Source organism: Lethenteron reissneri, chromosome 47 (genome assembly GCF_015708825.2).
Source record: "Lethenteron reissneri isolate LAM-NWPU_2019-01 chromosome 47, ASM1570882v1, whole genome shotgun sequence".
NCBI classification, from domain to species: Eukaryota; Metazoa; Chordata; class Hyperoartia; order Petromyzontiformes; family Petromyzontidae; genus Lethenteron; species Lethenteron reissneri.
In genome coordinates this window covers 2,718,819-2,739,326 of record NC_083825.1, presented here as the reverse complement: position 1 = coordinate 2,739,326, position 20,508 = coordinate 2,718,819, and the positions used below count along the sequence as shown (strand labels likewise).

The 20,508-nt window shown below is 52.4% G+C and overlaps 1 protein-coding gene across 2 annotated transcripts; it reads right to left on the bottom strand.

Moving 5' to 3' along the window:
- Positions 1–1,269: 1,269 nt before the first annotated feature.
- On the bottom strand, positions 1,270–19,766 carry LOC133354349 (broad substrate specificity ATP-binding cassette transporter ABCG2-like). Of its 2 annotated transcripts, none has more exons than XM_061571122.1 (16): positions 19,690–19,766; positions 16,935–17,103; positions 13,644–13,703; positions 12,143–12,257; positions 11,538–11,690; positions 10,960–11,117; positions 9,682–9,833; positions 9,295–9,399; positions 8,793–9,073; positions 7,314–7,396; positions 6,914–7,003; positions 6,459–6,583; positions 5,915–6,069; positions 5,342–5,431; positions 3,774–3,883; positions 1,270–2,931 (listed from the first exon to the last, which is right to left on the bottom strand). In XM_061571122.1, exons 2-16 carry the CDS (start codon positions 17,081–17,083, stop codon positions 2,784–2,786), a joined length of 1,974 nt encoding a protein of 657 aa, XP_061427106.1. In that variant the 5' UTR covers positions 17,084–17,103; positions 19,690–19,766; the 3' UTR covers positions 1,270–2,783. The 2 variants fall into 2 exon arrangements, with proteins under 2 accessions (XP_061427106.1, XP_061427107.1); XM_061571123.1 differs by having other exon boundaries at positions 8,793–9,070.
- Between the last annotated feature and the right edge of the window lie 742 nt (positions 19,767–20,508).

Below are 20,508 nucleotides of genomic sequence, written 5' to 3'. Positions count from 1 at the left end.
CAATTATCATATTTTGCTACTGGCAAAGGAGGTTCCAATGGTGCAAATGCTTACCCCGAGCTCTCATACTCTGATGGTGCATTGTTTTTGAGTTGTGTGCCTTTTGGCATCATCTGGTCCAACACCATGTGAGACTAGGCTCTAAGAAAAGCTGTCTCGGGTGTGGACCAATCAATTTCAAAAACAGTGGATACATTATCAGAGTTGTGTTTTTTTTTGCATTCTGACCACAGATATTGTAGTCAATGCAAACATGACTCCTTGTAAAAAAGATGTCAGTTTTGTTGCCAAATAAAAGGGTAAAAAACCAATTATCATACTTTGTCCACGTTGTTGCACTGTATTGAGAATCCATGGGTTAAATGAGCGAGTCGGTGAGTCTATTGGGTTCACTGTTTAGTCTTCGGTGGTGAGACGATAGTTGCTAGCGGGCAGGGCGGTCACGCGGAGGTAACGCTTGTGCCTCACAGCAAGAAGTACCTGGGTTGGGTTTCCTATTGGGGTGCCTCTGTGTAGTTTGTATGTTCTCCCGCTGCATTCTGTGTGGGTTTCCTCTGGGTTCTCCAATTTCTACCCGTGGATACAAACTAAAAAAGCTTGCACAATGCAACTGGCAGTGGCCAAAACATCCTAAGGCTGAAACGTTCCCCGCACACTACCTAGTTGGGTTTACGCAGCAGCAGCAGCAGCATCGCCCCCTCCCGCTACGAAAACTTGGCAGGATCCTCCTGGAAACAGAGTCGCGAGACTCGGCTGCCTCTCACGCCGATCCACAGGCCACCCCCCCCACCCCCACAGCTCCCCCCCCTCTGCCACCACTGCCCCCCGCTGACTCCACCACCAACGATGCTGCTGCCGACGACGCCGCCGGTCATCCTATTCTTTGGCCGGAGTTGAAATCGTTTTTTTTTTTTATCCGTCGATATAGATTTTTTTAATTGAAGATTATACATTTTTTTTTTAATTGTTGGCCCCGCGTGGCTTGTGAGTATGTAAATGTTTTGCTTTGCTCTCCGCTTGCGCCGTTCGTGATTAAACGGTGGGGATTCACCGATTGTCGTCTCGTTGCCGGTCTTTGAAGTGACGCGGCCCGGGCGGTGGCGCGCTCGCCGAGACCAGTGGCGGCCGCCCTGGTTAATACTGTGGTGTGACGTCATCATCGTCGCACACAGCATCATCAGCCACAATGTTGAATACATGTGGCGTGTATTGACCACGGCAGTTGTTAAAGATCAGTCGTCCATGTGTAATAAAGGTCGTTGAAGCGACTTCTGGAATCCGGTCTTTATTCGTCGTTCATTACAACACTCCTTCACGCTGCTGACAGACAGCGTGAGAGGGATAGAAAGAGAGAGACGCGCGCAGCCACGTGGCAGCCTGGACCACGTGGCAGCCTGGACCACGTGGCAGCCTGGACCCCCGCTCTCGCGTGGCATCTCCCCCTCGTTTGTTCCAGTTCTGACCACGTGTTGTTCGTCTCCACCCCTATTTAATACCCGGGTCACGTGGTACGTTTCCACCAATCCTGGTTAGCCTCTATGGAATCTTCCAGACTCCACCGTTGGCTCCCGGGACCACGCCCCTGACTCGTCTCCCCATTGGCTGTGGCTAAAGCCAGCAGAACCAATCCTCTATAAACAGCTGTCACCTTTCCATTACGTCAGAACCACACCCCTAGGCTTCCCCCCATTGGCTATGGACCAGGACCGCCAGAGCCAATCATCGTGATGAGTTGTAATCCGTCAACGACCCGGATATAACCTCACATTACACATGCGTGCCGGCATCCTGGTCCAACGTTGGTAAGTTCCTCAATTTGCAGGCTCTTATTAACTATTTAACTAATTTTTAATTTACCAGGTAAGGCCCACAGACCTGCATAGCTCTTTTTCAGAAGCGACCTGGCTATCACATATGATAGCCCAACGAAGTGGCTTATCGCGTGGACATTGATAGGAGCCAAATACTTTAAACGCGTCATTCTAAACGTGGAGGGAAAAACCGGAGGACCCGGAGAAAAATCCACGTGTCCACGGGGAGAACGTGCCAACTCCAAATATACAGGCAGGCGTCAGGGTTGGGTTTAAACTCGCGACCTCTTGCACACCAGGCGAGGTCGTTGACGTCTCCTCGCCACCGCGGCGTCCCTGCTCCCGTGCGAAATGCGGCACCTTCGCGATCGCCCCCCTTTTGTGCGACGAAAACGACGCTGATGACAAACGGCCCTCGCGCTTCGAGCTCATCAGCAAACAACAAACGCAGCGGTGATCTCGTGAGAGATACATTGCGTACACTCCTCGCTCTCCCGTATATATACACGGTACATACGCACGTACGCACAATTATGGCGTTTATATGTGGCGTTTATCATTTGATACAAACGCCATGCTTCTCTGTGGCATGTGGATCGTTGGGAGAGCGTGTTGAGGAAGTAGACGGGTGAGTGGGCGGGTGAGTGGGCGGGTGGGTGAGTGGGTGGGTGGGTGGGTGAGTGGGTAGGTGGGCGGGTGAACTGGTGGGTGAGTAGACTGGTGAGCGGGTTGGTGAGCGGGCAGGTGAGTGGACAGGTGAGTGGACGGGTGAGCGGGTGGGTGAGTAGACCGGTGAGTAGACGGGTGAGCGGGTGGGTGAGTAGACTCGTGAGTGGGCGTGTGAGTAGACGGGTGAGCGGGCAGGTGAGTAGGCTGGTGAACTGGTGGGTGAGTGGGTGGGTGAGTAGACGGGTGAGCAGGTGGGTGAGCAGGTGGGTGAGTAGACGGGTGAGTAGACGGGTGAGCGGGCGGTCACGTGTACTTGCGCACAAAGCGCAGGCGGAGGTAGGCGATGGTGAGCAGGATGAGGATCATGCCGCCCAGCGCCACGTGGTTCTTCCAGAGGCTCCACGAGTCCGTCCTGATGCCCAGGCGGCACAGTTGCTCCGCCCCCGTGCACCTACGTGGGGTCACCGCAGGGGTCACCACGGGGGTCACCACGGGGGTCACAGTGCACCGCCGTCAACTGCCGTCGCCATGAACCACACCGCGACCACGACCACCACTCATGTCGTCGCCGCTACCGCATCACCAACGCCATCATCACCAACAACACCGCCAACGACACCACGACAGCTACCACTGCTGCTTCCACCACTACCACTACCAATGCTATCAACACCAACATTGCCAATGCCTCCGGCCCCACCACCTCCCATACGGCTCTCAAAGCCCACCGCAAACACCATCACCACGACTGCTACCACCACTCCTAACGCAATCAATGTCAACGACACCACCATCGCCAACGCCGCCGCCCCTATCGCGACCACCACTCATCCCCCAGTAGCCCCGACCTTGTCGGATGGTCACCGTGCGGGTCGTGGGGATTGTTTGACCATACTTCACCAGGCTGGTCAGTGCGGCTTTTTTTTGGAGGTGGGGAGCACAGACGTACAGTACAACGATGGAGTTTGTCACACTGCGCTCTGCGGGGTAACTAAAGGGCACGCTCGTGAGAGCTGGGCTCTCGGCGGATTAGCGCGCTTGGCTACGTACGGCGCGAAAGAAGTTCCACGCGCATTGAAGCCGTCGATGACTCTGCCGATTGATCGGTGGCCAATCGTGTCGCGTGAACGTCGTCGCGATAAAATGCCTCGCATCTGTTCCCGACGCGTGCCGCTGGACGGGAGGTGATGGGCGGGGCTTGCTAGGGAATGGCGAGGGCTCGTCTGTCTCTCGTCGTCTCGGCTGTTGCTGTCGCCGTCACCGTCATGCTGTTTCCGCTGCTGGGGTACTCACACGGGGCCGAGCGGGACGCTGGAGTTTGGTGGGCACTGCTCGGGCTCCGTGGCGTTCTCTCCTCCCCGGCACAGGAACTCGAGTCCCGTGAACTCGTTAATGAGGAGGCCCTGACGATGAGATTAGGGGGGGGGGGGTGACGACGGCTGTTGTGGGCAGCTGACCTCATGATGATCGTGGCGCCGCCGTGACATTGCCGATCGCATCGCGTGGGGGACAGTGAAGGTCGCGCTTCTTTTGCGTGAACGGACCAGCGCGGTCTCACTTACAAGGGCGGCCTGGGTCGACCAAAAATGACAGAGACAAATTCGAACATCGTCCAGCAATAGATCGCAGCACACTCGAGCACACACTGGGCTGGAAGGAGGAATCCGATGAGCTATGAAGCTCTTGTTCGCAGGTGTCCCGTGTGGTCGGGTCGGCAAAGTTACAACGGCGAACACTTACACGGACGGCCCATGTTTCTCAGTCCGCCCTACACGTCTGTTGTTCCGTAACGAAGATCGACACAACGCCGGTGCCAGTCACCGCATCTCGGTGTGAATCCATTGCTGCCACCCAAAGAACGGATGTCAAATTCCCCGACTGTTCGGGTCAAACCGCTGACAGCTGGCGACCCTATCCCGCACGGCCGCTGTTTAGTGGTCCGTGGGACTGTTGCAGATGTGAGGATTTGGAATACGGGGACTCCTCTACCTATGAAGGTTCGACTTACGACCCTTCAGAGATACAAATAATCCTGTCCGTATGTCCAAGTTGCCTGTTCGGGCCGAAAGTCGTAAGATGCCACTGATTCTTCACGTTCTGCAGATGTAGATGCCACTGGTTCTTCATGTTCTGCAGATGTAGATGCCACTGAAGAAGAACCAGTGCCATCTCCATCTGCAGAACGTGAAGAACCAGTGGCATCTACATCTGCAGAACACGAAGAACCAGTAGCATCTACATCTGCCGAACATGAAGAACCAGTGGCATCTACATCTGCAGAACATGAAGAATCAGTGGCATCTACATCTGCAGAACATGAAGAATCAGTGGCATCTACATCTGCAGAACACGAAGAACCAGTGGCATCTATATCTGCAGAACGTGAAGAACCAGTGGCATCTACATCTGCAGAACGTGAAGAACCAGTGGCATCTACATCTACAGAATATGAAGAACCAGTGGCATCTATATCTGCAGAACGTGAAGAACCAGTGGCATCTAAATCTGCAGAACGTGAAGAACCAGTGGCATCTACATCTGCAGAACGTGAAGAACCAGTGGCATCTACATCTACATAATATGAAGAACCAGTGACATCTACATCTGCAGAACGTGAAGAACCAGTGGCATCTACATCTGTAGAACATGAATCAGTGGCATCTACATCGATAGGAGATTATAAACTTTTAAAGCCATTCCCTGTGTTTCGTGTACACGCTGTACAACGCGTTTGGAACCGACAGGAGTAAAGTTGTTCCATCAAGCGCGCTTGACGGAACACGGAGAGCAGTTCAGTCGCCAGCTTCTGAGGTCCGCGAGCGCGACCGATCGCTGGTGCCACCGCCTGGTGCCGCACTCACCGTGAATCCGTAGCCAGGGATGCTCAGATACTGCAGCCAGCTCAGCCACGACATGACGCTGGGCAGGTTCACCAGGAACCCGGAGAAAAGCTGTGGGGTCGCACGGAGCAAGGAGCGTGAACGTGCGATGTCAGGCGTTCGACCTTGAGCCAGTGGCCCAAAACGTTTCCCATTTGTTACCCACCCTGGGTGACAAATGCTAACAATTATTTTCTTGACGAATCTTGTGTGCAGGTGAGTGAGTGAGTGATCGAGCAGGTCAGTGATCAAGTGAGTGATCGAACGGGTGAGTGATCATGTATGCGGGTGAATGAGGGAGTGATTGAGTGGGTGAGTGAGCGAGTATGCGGGTGAGTGAGCGAGTATGTGGGTGAGTGAGCGAGTATGCAGGTGAGTGAGTGATCGAGTGGGTGAGTGAGTGATCGAGCAGTATGCAGGTGAGTGAGTGATCGAGCAGATGAGTGATTGAGTGGGCAGGTGGGTTGAGTGATCGAGTGTGCAGGTGAGTAAGTGAGTGAGTGATCGAGCGGGTAAGTGATTGAGCGGGTGGGTGAGCGAGCGAGCGGGGCGTACAATCATGAAGATGAAGCAGACGGTGATGAAGACGTTGGCAACGGCTACAACGCTGGTGCCAGCGCTCACGGCGAGAGCCAGGCTCACGGCGCCGTATGCGGTCATCACCACCGTGAGCATGTAGATGAAGAACTTGTCCACTCGCGCCTGGAATCCTGGCGCACGAGACACAAGCGTGACACGCGCGTGACTCACTCGTGACGCGCACGTGACACGCGCAGTCATCAACTTGTTCCTCCTGGAACCCCGGGACGCGGAACACGCGACACGGTCATATGTGACACGCACACGTAACCTGGTCAAGCACGTGGCATGTGCGTCACCTGGTCACAGAAGACTGGATCGCACATATTCATACATGACACACATTTCTACAAGACCGTTTTTTTTTTCGCCGGTATCAAAATTCCAGAAAAATAATCGGCCACATAATTGCCGGAAGGCCCTTTTTTTGTCATCACGACACACACACGTTACCGGGTGGAGAAACGAATGACTTGGTTGAACGAGCGAGTGAGCGAGCGAAGGAGCGAGGGAGCCCTACCGATCATCCAGAAGGTGACGCAGGAGAAGATGATGCCGGGGATCGTGCGCATGGGGATGAGGTCGGAGAGAATCTTGGAGAAGAAGTACGCGGACACGCGGTAGTACCCGCTCACGTACTCGTGGCTGCGCACAGGGCGTCGTCGTCATCGTCGGCGGAATTCTCATCAGCATCATCACCAGCATCATCACCAACATCATCAGCATCATCACCAGCATCATCACCAGCATCATCAGCATCGACATCATCAGCATCATAATCAGCATCATCAGCATCATAGACATCAGCAGCATCGGCATCATCAGCATCGGCATCATCAACATCGGCATCATCAACATTATAATCAGCATCATCGGCATCAGCAGCATCATCATTGTGAGTGCCACCACCATACCGCGCTCACCACCATCCCCCCCCTCCCCCCACCCTCGTGTGTCTCTGTGCCCCCGACTCACATGAAGATCTTGTGCTCTCGGACGAACAGCTCGATGGCTGAGAGACTCCCGAACATCTGGTTCGTGATCATGAAGAACAGCGAGCCCATCCTGGGAGACACGGGGTGGGGAGGAAGGCATTGAGACACGGCAGTATGGGGCATTGAGATACGTTGCATTGAGAGTTGGTGGAATTGAGACATGGGGGGGCATTGGGACCGGTGGGACATTTAGACGAGAGGGCAAGGCTGGCGTTGCCACTTCAGGGCATGGAGACTCGGGGGGTATTGGGACAGGTCACGAGTTCAATTCCCGGTTGGGAAATCGTCTTGGCCCACCATCGCCCTGTGGCTTATCAACCAACGGCGTTCGCTCGTCCGATGGGCAGCTTTGACCGCCGGGCCCGCTGGACGGCGCTCACCGGTTCTGGATGCCCGCGTTGTCCAGCTTCGCGTCGAAGAAGAGCGCTCCCACCACGAGCCCCAGCACCAACGTCACCACGACCTGCGGTGTCGCCAGCGAAACGGCGGCAGTGAGCGGCGGGGAGAGCGACGTTAGAGCTCACGGTGAGACTAGGAGGCAAGCGGAGACCCCCCCCCCCCCCTGGGGATTTGAGGTCTCACTCGACGTGCTCCGCAACGCTGCCGGGATGCCTTGGAGCGAGGATTTATGGACGTACGGCACTGCCCGCTAGAGTTACAAGGCACGCCTATCCATGATAATCCTAACCCTATATTATAGTCGCATAATTGTGTTTTTTTTTGGGGGGGGGGGGTGGGAGGGTTATTAGGCCGCGTAATTATCTGTCGCGTGGCGGGCGAGCGTCCAGCGCGCCGATTATCACCGCCGCAGCCCGCGCCGGTGAGTTGGAGAAGAATTGTCGAGGAACAGAGTTGCGCGATTAGTTCAACGGCGTTTGGCTTGACGTCAAGCATCATCGGGACAAGATCGAGGAAGTCGGAAACATAGGAATTACATTTTATGTACTCTATATTCTTACATATGCAGGTTACCAACACCACGCGCACCCCCAAAACCCACGCACCACCACTCCCCACCATATCCCACGCACCACGCCCCACGCACCACCAAACCACATCACACCCCACGCACCACACAACGCACCAGCCCAGTCTCCCAAAGAAGGACAAGAGGCGAGCCAACACCATTCTCCGGAGCGGCATTCGGCACCGTTGCGGCTGAGGCTGGGCACTGAGTAAGGGTGCCCCCCCCCCCCCGATGCCCCCCGCCGATGCCCCCCCCAAACCAATGATGTGCCGTGAGGTCAATGGCTGGGGAGGCACTGACGAGTGTCAGAGCCAGATTCACACACTGAGGGGGGCGTGGCCTCACTGAGGGGCGTGTCCTCACTGAGGGGGCGTGTTAGACACGTTCGCCTCGGTGAGGCAGATGTGATAGCTGCCTCCCCTGGTGCTTTTTCATTGCAGTTTCATCACGAGACCAGCGAGCCTAAATATCTTTATACACATACAGTACGTGAAATAAGTTACCTGGAGTATGGAAGGCGAGGACATGGAATGAAGGGGTCTACAAACATTACATTGGTGACATACTGAGATAGTAACAGGCACGCGCTTATTGCCCGCGCTCCATTCAGTTACTGAAGGGTTGCGCAATCAGAGGGGAGGCTGAGCTCATCGCTGCCTCACCTCTCGTCTCTTCCTGTATTTGCAGCGGAGCTCCGCAAATTTGGCGATTTTGACTATAAAAATTATTGGCGTCGTACAGAAATTACATTTACAACACAGATCAGTGGAAAAATCTTAATATTAATTTTATTTGATTATTCTTTTTTTTTACTTTTCGTAACCGCTATTTTCATTGGAGTATAACAGGTGAGGCGCTGCCTCCCCTGCCTCCCCTGACCGCACGACTTCACCTGCGCCAGCGAGGCCTGCGGGTTTCCGATGAGGTTCTTCACGTTGCGCTTGCTGAGCCACGCGAACTGGTGCAGGAACGAGGTGGCGCACTTGTCCCTCGCCAGCGCGCGACCCACCCTCCCCTTCCTCTTCTTGCCGTCGCCTCCGTCTCCGCCGTGCGACTCCGAGCCCCGGAGCTCGATGGCGCGCAGGGCGGACTCCGCGTCCCGGCAGAAGAACGACGCCGCGTAGCTCTCGGCGAGGTGCTTGCACACGGAGCCGGCGCCCGCTGCCGCGTCTGCTGGGTGAGCGGTTACGGCGATGTCGCACGACCTTTTTCTTGTTTTATTTGATCAGGTAAGGATGATGTGGGCGATGTGGGTGACGCGTCGATGTGACGATGTGGGCGATGTGTTGATGTGACGATGTGGGCAATGTGTTGATGTGACGATGGGGGTGATGTGGGTGACGTGGCTGATGTGGGCGATGTGTTGATGTGACGATGTGGGTGATGTGACCAACCGGTGTCGACGGCCGTGTCTGCAGTTGCCATCACCGCCGTGGAGTCTCCGTTGAGAACGTCCAGGAAGAAGTCGGCCGGGTTGTTGAACGGCTCACACTCGTAGCCTGACTCACATCATCATCATCATCGTCATTATCGTCATCATGATAATTATCACCATCAATATTCTCATCATCATCAAAGACATCAACATCTTGATCATCATTATTATCATCATCACTCATCATTGTCATGTTATTGTTGACATTATTACGGTCATCATCACAGCCATTACAAAGGCAATGGTCATCAACCCTCCATTTGGAGATGTCTACAATAATTGTGGCCCACCCAACCAACCACCCACTCGCCTACCCAACCAACCGCCCACCCAACCGCCCACCCACCGATGGACTTGAAGTAAATGATGGCCTTCGACGAGGGGCCGTGGTACACCGTGTGGCCGCTCACAAGCAGCGTGAGGCTGTCAAACAGGCGGAAGATGGAGTAGCGCGGCTGGTGGATGGAGAAGATGATGGTGCGGCCGCGGCGGGAGAGCCTGCAGGCCAGAGTCGAGTCACGGCGAGCGAGAGACCGCGACTCGCAGGGCGGGCGAGCGGACAAGAGGACAACACCCGGACTCCCAAACTTTGCCCAACAACACCCGGAGTCCACATGTGTACACCCGGGCTCTCCCCGACAACACCCGTACTCCACATGTGGACACCCGGACTCTCCTCCGACAACACCGGGTGTTCTGCCCCACGGCAGATATGGGGGTATGTTTACACAGGGACTTTCTGATATGACGGTTTTGAGTTTGGTCACGTGACCAGGAAATTACGAGTTAAGGGTCTTTAAGTCACGAGGCCAGGCAGGGGTGTCAGCCATTTTCCATAGAGTACAAAATGGAGGCACAATTCACGTCTCAGTTAAGATGGGTGCATCTGTTCATTGCAGGACTTAAGAAGCGTTGTCTGCAGTTTGTTTATGTTCTTATAATACTGAGAATGCTGTTATAATGTTAGGATTGCCGTTATAATGCTGTAAATGCCTTTATAATGCTGTTAAATTGTTATGATGAATATGGGGCCTAGTTAAGAACGAAGACTGCCACTTGCATTATTGTGAATGTTATATTCTTTGGGTCTTTCCGTAAAGTCACGTAGATAGGTTAATGCGTTTTTGAGAGCAAGGATGAAGAAATATCTCATCCACAGTTCAGTGTTATATGCAGCACTGTGCATTTAGGCTGCAGTATGGTGATTACACAAAGTGACCTTATTTAACACAGTCGCTTATTATCATGTTGTATAGCTATTCAGTGCTAATGTAGGTGCCTGGTCCATCCAGGACCTATTGTTAAGATTCATGTTATCGAAGACAATGTGATGATGCTGCAGTGTTCATTCATTGTATTGATATTTCAAGTATTAACAGATTCTGTTTTTTGTGCTGTGTTTTTCCATAAGTTTTACCTCGTTTCATTCATTAAATACGTTGGAGTCGAATGTTCACCCTGGCTCTGAAGGTTTATTGAATGCGAGGTTAACTACTCAGATAGTGATGCAACGCAGCGCACAGCGAGGCCGAGACACCCAGACTCGACCTGGGACACACCGGGACCTGCGCCCGACAACAGCCATCCTCGTGGAGGCAACCCCCGGCGTGGGATGGAGTCTCACCGGCGCAGCAGCAGCAGCACGGCGCTGGCGGTGCTGGAGTCAAGTCCCGTGGTCGGCTCGTCCAGGAAGAGCACAGAGGGATCCGTGATGAGCTCCATGCCGATGTTCGTTCGCTTGCGCTCCCCGCCCGACACGCCCCGCACCAGCTCCGTGCCCACCTGACGACCGGTGGGGGGCGCGGGGAGGGTGGACAACATGTGGTGACAGCAGCGGGTGACAGCAGCGGGTGACAGCAGCGGGTGATGTCGCGCCATCCCGTGCAACGTCGCGAAGTCATGGGTGACAACGTGGGTGACAACGTGACAGCTGGCTGAGACCGGCCGGTAACGTGCGTGTGTTACACGCGGCTGACGCGTGTGGTGACACGTGGGTGGCACGTGGGTGGGACCCCGGGTGACACGTGGGTGACATCCCGTTGGTGACGCAAGGTTGACACTGGGAGTGGAAACGTGGGTTGATGAGTTGGATGACACCGCACCAATCGCGAGCATCGTCTCGGCGGTGCGGTAGACATTGCGGTTGGCACCTCGGGCAACACGTGGTGGACATTGTGGCGGATCCCCGTGGGTGACACAGACCTTGGAGTCGGCCACCTTGGTGAGTCCCAACTCCGAGATGATTCTCTCCACGCGCTGCTCCTTCTCCGTGTGGCTCACAGACGTCGGGAGACGCAGCGCGGCCGAGAACTGGAAATTCTCTCTCACGGTCAGGCTGCCCATAACCACATCGTCCTGCGGCACCGGGCAGCAGCAGCAACAACAGGAGTGGCATTCAGCAGTAGGGGCGGCAGTAGCAGTGGTTTATTTCTGCGATTTTGTGTTTATGTGTAAAGATGTGTGTGTATGTAACTATGTATGTATGTTGAACTTCTTTCGCACCATACGTAGCCAACCGTGCTAATCTGAGGTGTGGGGTGTGGGTAGGTGTGGGGGCGGGAGTGTAGCGGTTAGCGCGTCGCGAATTGGCATGTTCTGTTTACGTGACAAACCTTACTAATTGGCCGTGTCGGTTGGTGGCGGGCTTAACAAACACATTTATATTCATGCGATCTAACCCAAAAACCTCTATTATGGATATACACTTATATCTATGTACACGTGGCTCTTTGCGACACTCATGGGTACTCTATGGCTCTTGGTCTGTTACAGGTTGGCCACCCCCTGATGTAGGGCGTCTCCCTCACCTGCACCACGTATCCCGATATGAACTTGAAGTCGTGTGGCAGGGGGTCCCCGTTGAGCAGCACCTCGCCCGTGAGCCCCGAGGGGTCTTTCCGATCGGCCAGCACATCGAGCAGCCTGAGCACGCAGAGAGCAGCGAGGCCATACAAGCGTAATGACCGAAAAATTACCCCAAGCCATATGCAGCCGAACGGCCATTTAAAAATAAACAAACGGTCTCCGATTGGAAGAAAGAAGCCTCCATGGTGGTTGGTCGGGAGGCAAACTTTTAAAGGGATTGCAGAATAAGGGGTTGAAAGGGAATGCGGAAAGGATCCGCTAAACGGAACGGACATGAATTGGCTAAAGGTAAAAACAAGGACGAGAAGGTTCGAGAAAGGGGGCCGAGGGAGATATAAGGGGAGAGCACGAGGAGTGGGGACGCTCGGAGGAAGATACAAGCGGGAAGACAAGAACGAAGCCTCGGGTCCCTTATTGTGTAAAGTCTTTAGTAGGGTTATTTAAATAAGAGTGGCCCTTCATATTACTTTGTCGTCGGAGTCGTTACACAGGCTGAAGCTACGGCAGCATCTATCGTGGCAGGGGCGACATCGGCAGCATCTCCTGCAGCAGCAGCAGTAGCGGGGAGCAGTGGCATCAGCAATCGCACCTCCGATTAGCACGGTTGGTTACGGTGTAATAGAAGCTTAAAGTGCATACATCTATAGAATCAAACTAAAAAACTAAACTACGCATTATTTTATCGGGTAAGGACCACTGAGCTATATAGATATTTTTCACAAGCGACCTGGCTATGGAAAATGATAGCTCAACGAAGTGGTTTATCATGTGGAAATGTATCAGACAAATAATTGAAATGCGTGTTTCTAAATGTGGAGGGAAAAACCGGAGGATCCGGAGAAAAATCCACGCGACCACGAGGAGAGAGACACGCAAACTCCAAATAAACAGGCGTCAAGGTCGTGATGCAACCCACAACCTCCACCATACCAGGCAAGGGAGTTAACATCTCACCACCACGGCGCTCATACAGCAATGTGGATGACAGCATCCACAGCAGCAGAGGGCTGGCATGCAAAATCCATTGTGATTCTGTACTATGCTCCATCTGTGCACCCCACCTTCACAACCCCGCAGTGACCAGCGTGTGCACGATCGGTGAAGTTTGGCATAACTCCCATTATCCTGGCGGTGTGGCGAGGCCCTCATCCAGCATTGTACTGACAAAATCTTGCTCCCAGGGTCTACATTACTGCAGGATCTTAATAGGTTTAATCACCTGGACACCCATGAAGGTGCCTTTTTGTATTCATTCTATTCTTGCGCATTGCAATTTGTCCAGGAGCTTAATGCATTCAAAGGAGCGCAGACTACAATTGTTCAGTTATATAGTCCATAGTTTGGGTCATGTGGCCACGACCAGCCTCCTGTGGCGATGGCTGTAATTTTCCACTTACGAAGGAGATGTACGCAAAGTAACGGAGCGTTCGCAGTTTCACTCACGAAGATTTTCCACTGCCGGTCGGTCCCAAGATGGCATTCATTCCTGGCCTCATGAGGCCACTGTTGGGAAACGCACGCAGACACACAAACAGAACCTTTATTTAGACCAGGTGAGAGCTCGTGGAGACCAAGGGATAACTTGGCCATGTAAGCAGTGTACTGTGTAAATGTTAAACACAGACAGTTGTATCACTGAGCAACTCCATTACCTTAACTTTACAGTTTTGGATTATCCACGATTTTGAATCATCCGTGGCCGTCCTCGTCATTAGGGCGGATCATCGAGACTTCATTTAACTCGTGTGGCCAGAAGGGCACCTTTGGATAACATAGTTTGCCGAGTGCCCTGGGCTGGGCCGGTTTAGGCAAGAGGGGAGGGCGCGTGTCGGGCCTCCAGCCTTTGACTGTGTTAATTATTAAGATCTGGGTGCTCATTGACTAAAATGCCTCTGTATTATTTTTTTCTGTTCACCGTTTCGTGGAAGTCAAGATGGTCTGACTTAAGCACACTTCGGCGAAGGTTAAATCTACAAATTGTCACGAAATAAAAATATGCATGGTAGCAATTGGGGCCGGTTTCAGGTTCTTGTAGGCCCGGGCACTTCTGTCTGGTATGCATCGCTGTGAACCCACACGGTTTAACCCTGTATGCTTGTGCTGGAAAATTAAGTTTTCATGTCCATATTGTGTACAGCCGTTTCAATACGGGAAAAATGAAAAAAAATGTGTCTGTTTCTTCCTTGTGGTGGGACTTTGTAGGATGAACGTGGAGATTTATAAGGACACGGGGTGACCAATAAGTTCTGAATTGGTCTGTAATAAGGTAGACACTGATACTGTAAGGGGTTGAACGTATGTAGTAGTGTATAGAGTCGTGTATAGTGTAGTGTATAGCAGTATAGCTGTACGACGGACGGACGGACACAATAATCCCCTGTGGGCTGGTGTAACCAGGAGGTTCCTACCAGTATAGCATATGCTACAGGCCCCACATGAGCTTAATCCGGCACTGGGAGTTGGAGCTCATCACAACCCAGGCCGATTGGCTTTGTCCACCGCTCTATATGTATGTACAGGACACAGGTATATCCGATCGCGTTACTTCGAGGCCACGAAGTGAAAGGGGGAGACCATCACAGGAGAGGTCAAACAAGGAGGGGCCCAGGCAACATGGAACGTTGGTTCAACGTTTGCATGTTGAGTGGGGAAGCGGGTCGACGGGGTATATTCACCCTTTCCATAGGTCGGGCTGCCCTCTAGAGACGAGTAATTGTAACTATCGGACAGTGTTGGGCGGTAGGCAGATTATTTTTAAATGATCGGTCATGTTGAGAGACAACAGGAAAATGATGCGAGTCAGAAGGTGGCAAGTGATGCAAGTGGAAGGAAAGAGATCAAGAAGAGGATGGGAGAAGAAGAGGTGGGGGGGGGTGCGATCGGACACGGTGGCCAGAGGAGCGGAAAGAGAGATGGCACAGGACAGGGCAGCGTGGAGACAGGGCAGCGTGGAGACAGGGAGAGCGTGGAGACAGGGAGAGCGTGGAGACGGGGCAGCGTGGAGACAGGGAGAGCGTGGAGACGGGGCAGCGTGGAGACGGGGCAGCGTGGAGACAGGGAGAGCGTGGAGACAGGGCAGCGTGGAGATAGGGCAGCGTGGAGACAGGGAGAGCGTGGAGACAGGGCAGCGTGGAGACAGGGAGAGCGTGGAGACAGGGCAGCGTGGAGACAGGGAGAGCGTGGAGACAGGGCAGCGTGGAGACGGGGCAGCGTGGAGACAGGGAGAGCGTGGAGACGGGGCAGCGTGGAGACGGGGCAGCGTGGAGACAGGGAGAGCGTGGAGACAGGGCAGCGTGGAGATAGGGCAGCGTGGAGACAAGGAGAGCGTGGAGACAGGGCAGCGTGGAGACAGCGCAGCGTGGAGACAGGGAGAACGTGGAGACAGGGCAGCGTGGAGACAGGGCAGCGTGGAGACAGGGAGAGCGTGGAGACAGGGCAGCGTGGAGATAGGGCAGCGTGGAGACAGGGAGAGCGTGGAGACAGGGCAGCGTGGAGACAGGGAGAGCGTGGAGACAGGGCAGCGTGGAGACAGGGAGAGCGTGGAGACAGGGCAGCGTGGAGACGGGGCAGCGTGGAGACAGGGAGAGCGTGGAGACGGGGCAGCGTGGAGACGGGGCAGCGTGGAGACAGGGAGAGCGTGGAGACAGGGCAGCGTGGAGATAGGGCAGCGTGGAGACAGGGAGAGCGTGGAGACAGGGCAGCGTGGAGACAGCGCAGCGTGGAGACAGGGAGAACGTGGAGACAGGGCAGCGTGGAGACAGGGAGAGCGTGGAGACAGGGCAGCGTGGAGACAGGGAGAGCAGGGAGAGCGTGGAGACAGGGCAGCGTGGAGACGGGGCAGCGTGGAGACAGGGAGAGCGTGGAGACAGGGAGAGCGTGGAGACAGGGAGAGCGTGGAGACAGGGCAGCGTGGAGACAGGGCAGCGTGGAGACAGGGAGAGCGTGGAGACGGGGCAGCGTGGAGACAGGGAGAGCGTGGAGACGGGGCAGCGTGGAGACGGGGCAGCGTGGAGACGGGGCAGAGTGGAGATGGTTGGCAAGTACAGCCGAACACCTGCATGAGTGGGACAGACGCGTGGAAGAAGAGGCGATAATTTTGGAATTCTGTTGCCGCATACTGATTTTTCAAAGCCATTCGTGTTGATATTCTTGGCTCTTTCGGTAAAGTTACGTAGATAGGTTCAAAGAAAAAAGAAAAAATAACAGAAAACTACGACGTCTTTCTGAAGACGGCCGCTTGTGTTGCGATTGAAACGTCGTAGTTTGTTTTGTTATTTTTGATTATTTTCTTTGAACCTATCTACGTGACTTTACCGAAAGACCCAAGAATATGAATTCCCGCAGTCACGAATGCTTTAAGCCATTCGTGTTGCTTTAGAACATTTTAGTTAAACATGTATTTGAGCTTTTTTATATATATAAATACAAACCAGCAGCCTCCCCCTAAATCGGAAGGGGTTCAAGGTTGTTTTGTTTAACAAGGTGATAACTCAAGAAGCAAGGATGGTCTGACCTGGGTCACCAATATTAAAAAAGCAATTACATTTAAAAAAGCTGGTTCAACAACTGGTACAACAATAACATAAAAACTGGTACAACAACAATGAAGCGATTATAAATCCGAGCGGGGGAAAAACAAACCATCGGATAGAAATCGGAGCAGAAGCGATGGCAGGAATACTGCCCCGTTCGCTGACATCCATCCGGGCGTGCCCCAGCCTTAGTCCGCCTCACCTCACGTTCACCAGGATGTCCTTGCGTTGGGACGAGCGATGCCAGGGAGGGCCACTAGACAGGGTGACGCTGTAGCCGATGTCGTGGAAACTGAGCACGGAGCCCTGCATCTCCTGGCTCGAGTCTGACCCCTTCATCTCGACATCCATCCTGGAGGCTCCAAGGGCTCCTGGGGGTGTCAAGGAGCATGGGGGAGGTCATTCCGGGGGTCAATAATGAGATGAGATCGTGGGGCCGCGGGCAAGTGGCCGCCTTACCGAGACGCAGATGTGCTGCATGTGGTGTGTGTGTGTGCAGGTGTTTTGTAGTTCATGCAACATGTGGTGCAGGTATTTGCATACGCACACAGGTACCTGTGCGCAGGTGTGTTACGCGTGTTGTGTTTGCACGCAGGTGTTTGTATACAAACATGTCACATGTGTATTTTAACACGCAGGCTTTCGTGACCAATATTATTCATAATATAGGTTTTTTGGGTCAGATCGCGTTATTTGTAAATGTGTCGTAACCCTCCACCACCCGACACGGCCAAACAGTAAAAAATGTGTCAGGTTTTTTAAAGGACAAAATAATTAACTTATTTAGCCAACCGGTGTCCTGAAGAGAGAATCAACAGCATTTTTAAATTTGAGTACGACGTTTCGTTGATAATTACAATCAGCTTCATCGGGCAAGAATGGTGAAGCTCTCCTGTTGCTTCCGGTCTTAAATAGATTTAAATAAATTTTAATAAATATATTTGAAAAACGTGACACATTTTTTACTGTCTATACGATCGAGACGTGTTACAATATTCTTCTTCAGCCACTCATATACATGGATCTCTATGGCATCATCATAATCATCACCATGCAGGGTTTTGGTAGTACATGTTGTTTGTCGTTTATTGTGAAAATTCCGTCACAGTTCCTATGATCACTGTTTCATTGCTTTATTTTGGTGATTTCGAAAAGTTTACTAGTTTGGCCATGTTTGTCTGTTGTAGTACGGAGTAAGACTGATGGCCTTAATCTAAGTTGTCTTGTGGTTGTTGTTGCTTGACTTGCATCCCACTGGGATGTTTGCACACAGCGTTGGTGTACGGTGTTTTTTCTGCAATATTTTGCTGTCTTTTCTTGGATTTTCTGTTTGCACTTAGTCACATATTCACTTTAAGATGTTTTCTTGTTCATGTTTTTGTTTTTTGTTTGTTGCGGTTGCACCCGATTCAAGAGCCGAATGGCTCACAGGGCTATACCTAATAAATGAACTTGAACTTGATCACCCGCAACATGCCCCACATCTTCTCAGGTCTCGTAAGCTAAGCGGTGTTTGAGCCTGGCTAGTGGATCGTGCTTGGATGGGTGACCAGCGCGCACGCCAGGCTGTCAAAGGCGGCCGTGCAGCGATGCAAAGTTCCGCACAACAAAGGGCAGTGTAGCCAACATCTGTTGTACCATACTTTCTATGCTCCTACGTATACGCTGCAAAGGGCAGTGTAGTAACAAAGGGCAGTGTAGCCAACATCTGTTGTACCATACTTTCTAAGCTCCTACGTATACGCTGCAAAGGGCAGTGTAGTAGCAAAGGGCAGTGTGGCCAACATCTGTTGTACCATACTTTATATGCTCCTACGTATACGCTGCAAAGGGCAGTGTAGTAGCAAAGGGCAGTGTAGCCAACATCTGTTGTACCATACTTTCTATGCTCCTACGTATACGCTGCAAAGGGAAGTGTAGTAGCAAAGGGCAGTGTAGCCAACATCTGTTGTACCATACTTTCTATGCTCCTACGTATACGCTGCAAAGGGAAGCGTAGTAGCAAAGGGCAGTGTAGCCAACATCTGTTGTACTATACTTTCTATGCTCCTACGTATACGCTGCAAAGGGAAGTGTAGTAGCAAAGGGCAGTGTAGCCAACATCTGTTGTACCATACTTTCTATGCTCCGACGTATACGCTGCAAAGGGAAGCGTAGTAGCAAAGGGCAGTGTAGCCGACATCGGTTGTACTATACTTTCTATGCTCCTACGTTTACGCTGCAAAGGGAAGTGTAGTAGCAAAGGGCAGTGTAGCCAACATCTGTTGTACCATACTTTCTATGCTCCTACGTATACGCTACAAAGGGCAGTGTAGTAGCAAAGGGCGGTGTATCCAACATCTGTTGTACCATACTTTCTATGCTCCGACGTATACGCTGCAAAGGGAAGCGTAGTAGCAAAGGGCAGTGTAGCCGACATCGGTTGTACTATACTTTCTATGCTCCTACGTTTACGCTGCAAAGGGAAGTGTAGTAGCAAAGGGCAGTGTAGCCAACATCTGTTGTACCATACTTTCTATGCTCCTACGTATACGCTACAAAGGGCAGTGTAGTAGCAAAGGGCAGTGTTGCCAACATCTGTTGTACTATACTATCTATGCTCCTACGTTTACACTGCACATGTCCACCACAGTGGAGAGCGTGGTGACGTGTGATCAAACAACCCCCGCGCGATGTGAAGAGGCTCTCATCTCGCGGTGGATGTCGCAAAACTGCTATGTGCATCTTTATTTGAGCACGTTAAAGATGTTGTCAACATGAGCCACGTAAAAACGCAAAAAATTCGCATCCTGCCGAATTCTGTATCACACGGGGGTGTCATCGGGGTTCACTCAAAAACATCCAACAGAAAAACAACAACAGACGATTCGCCACGAGACAGACGAGGCCAGAGAGCATGGGAACAGACGTGGGGCAGCACGCGACACGGAACTCCCGCGATAAGAAGCACAACAGACCTTGGAAGTTGAGATGAAGCTTTGTCCTCGATCTTCTCTCGCTCCGGACTCATGGGTCGCCAGGGTTTATATATGGCGAGGGGACTGGACAGTGGGATTATTGGTGGGACAAAGTCCCTTCTTCACGTCACGCACGCGTGCACGCACGGTAACTTAACGTTGACTTTTACAGGTGCGTTTGCACAACAAAAAACTTTTCTTTCGCCAATGTAATGCAGCCCAATAAATAGACTTTGAATCTGATTGCATGGGTGTGTACGTATGGATATGGAACTTATTTCGCACCGTAGGTAGCCAACAGTGCTTATCGAAGGTGTGTGTGTGTGTGTCATGTGTATTTTCTCCAGGGTAGTAAAACTGATTTCATCCCACTGGAACACATTTCAGCGGGTAAGGAATTGACCAAACATTTCAAAACAGGAACCCCATGCAAAATTTATCCGAATCGATTAGAGAAATACGGGGCATATGGATAAATAGTGAAAATATTAACCATCTCAAATTCACACAACCCTGAGTCACATTCCACTCCACACACACTCCTGATTCAGCCGACACCACAACCAATCCAGTCATTTCAGTAACAAACAACCAGTAACCCCGTCACCCAATCACCCAGCCACCCAGGAGGTCAACAATCACCCAGTCACCCCGCGGTCACCCAGTCACAATAACACGGCAATAAAACATGTTAGAGTCATTAAGTCGCGACATAAAACGCGACACCACCCTTCACCAAAAAGAGGGCAATGCTAAGTCTTGAGACACCGCGATGCCCCTTAAAGATTATGGCCCTCCTTGGAGGCCTTCAATCATTTA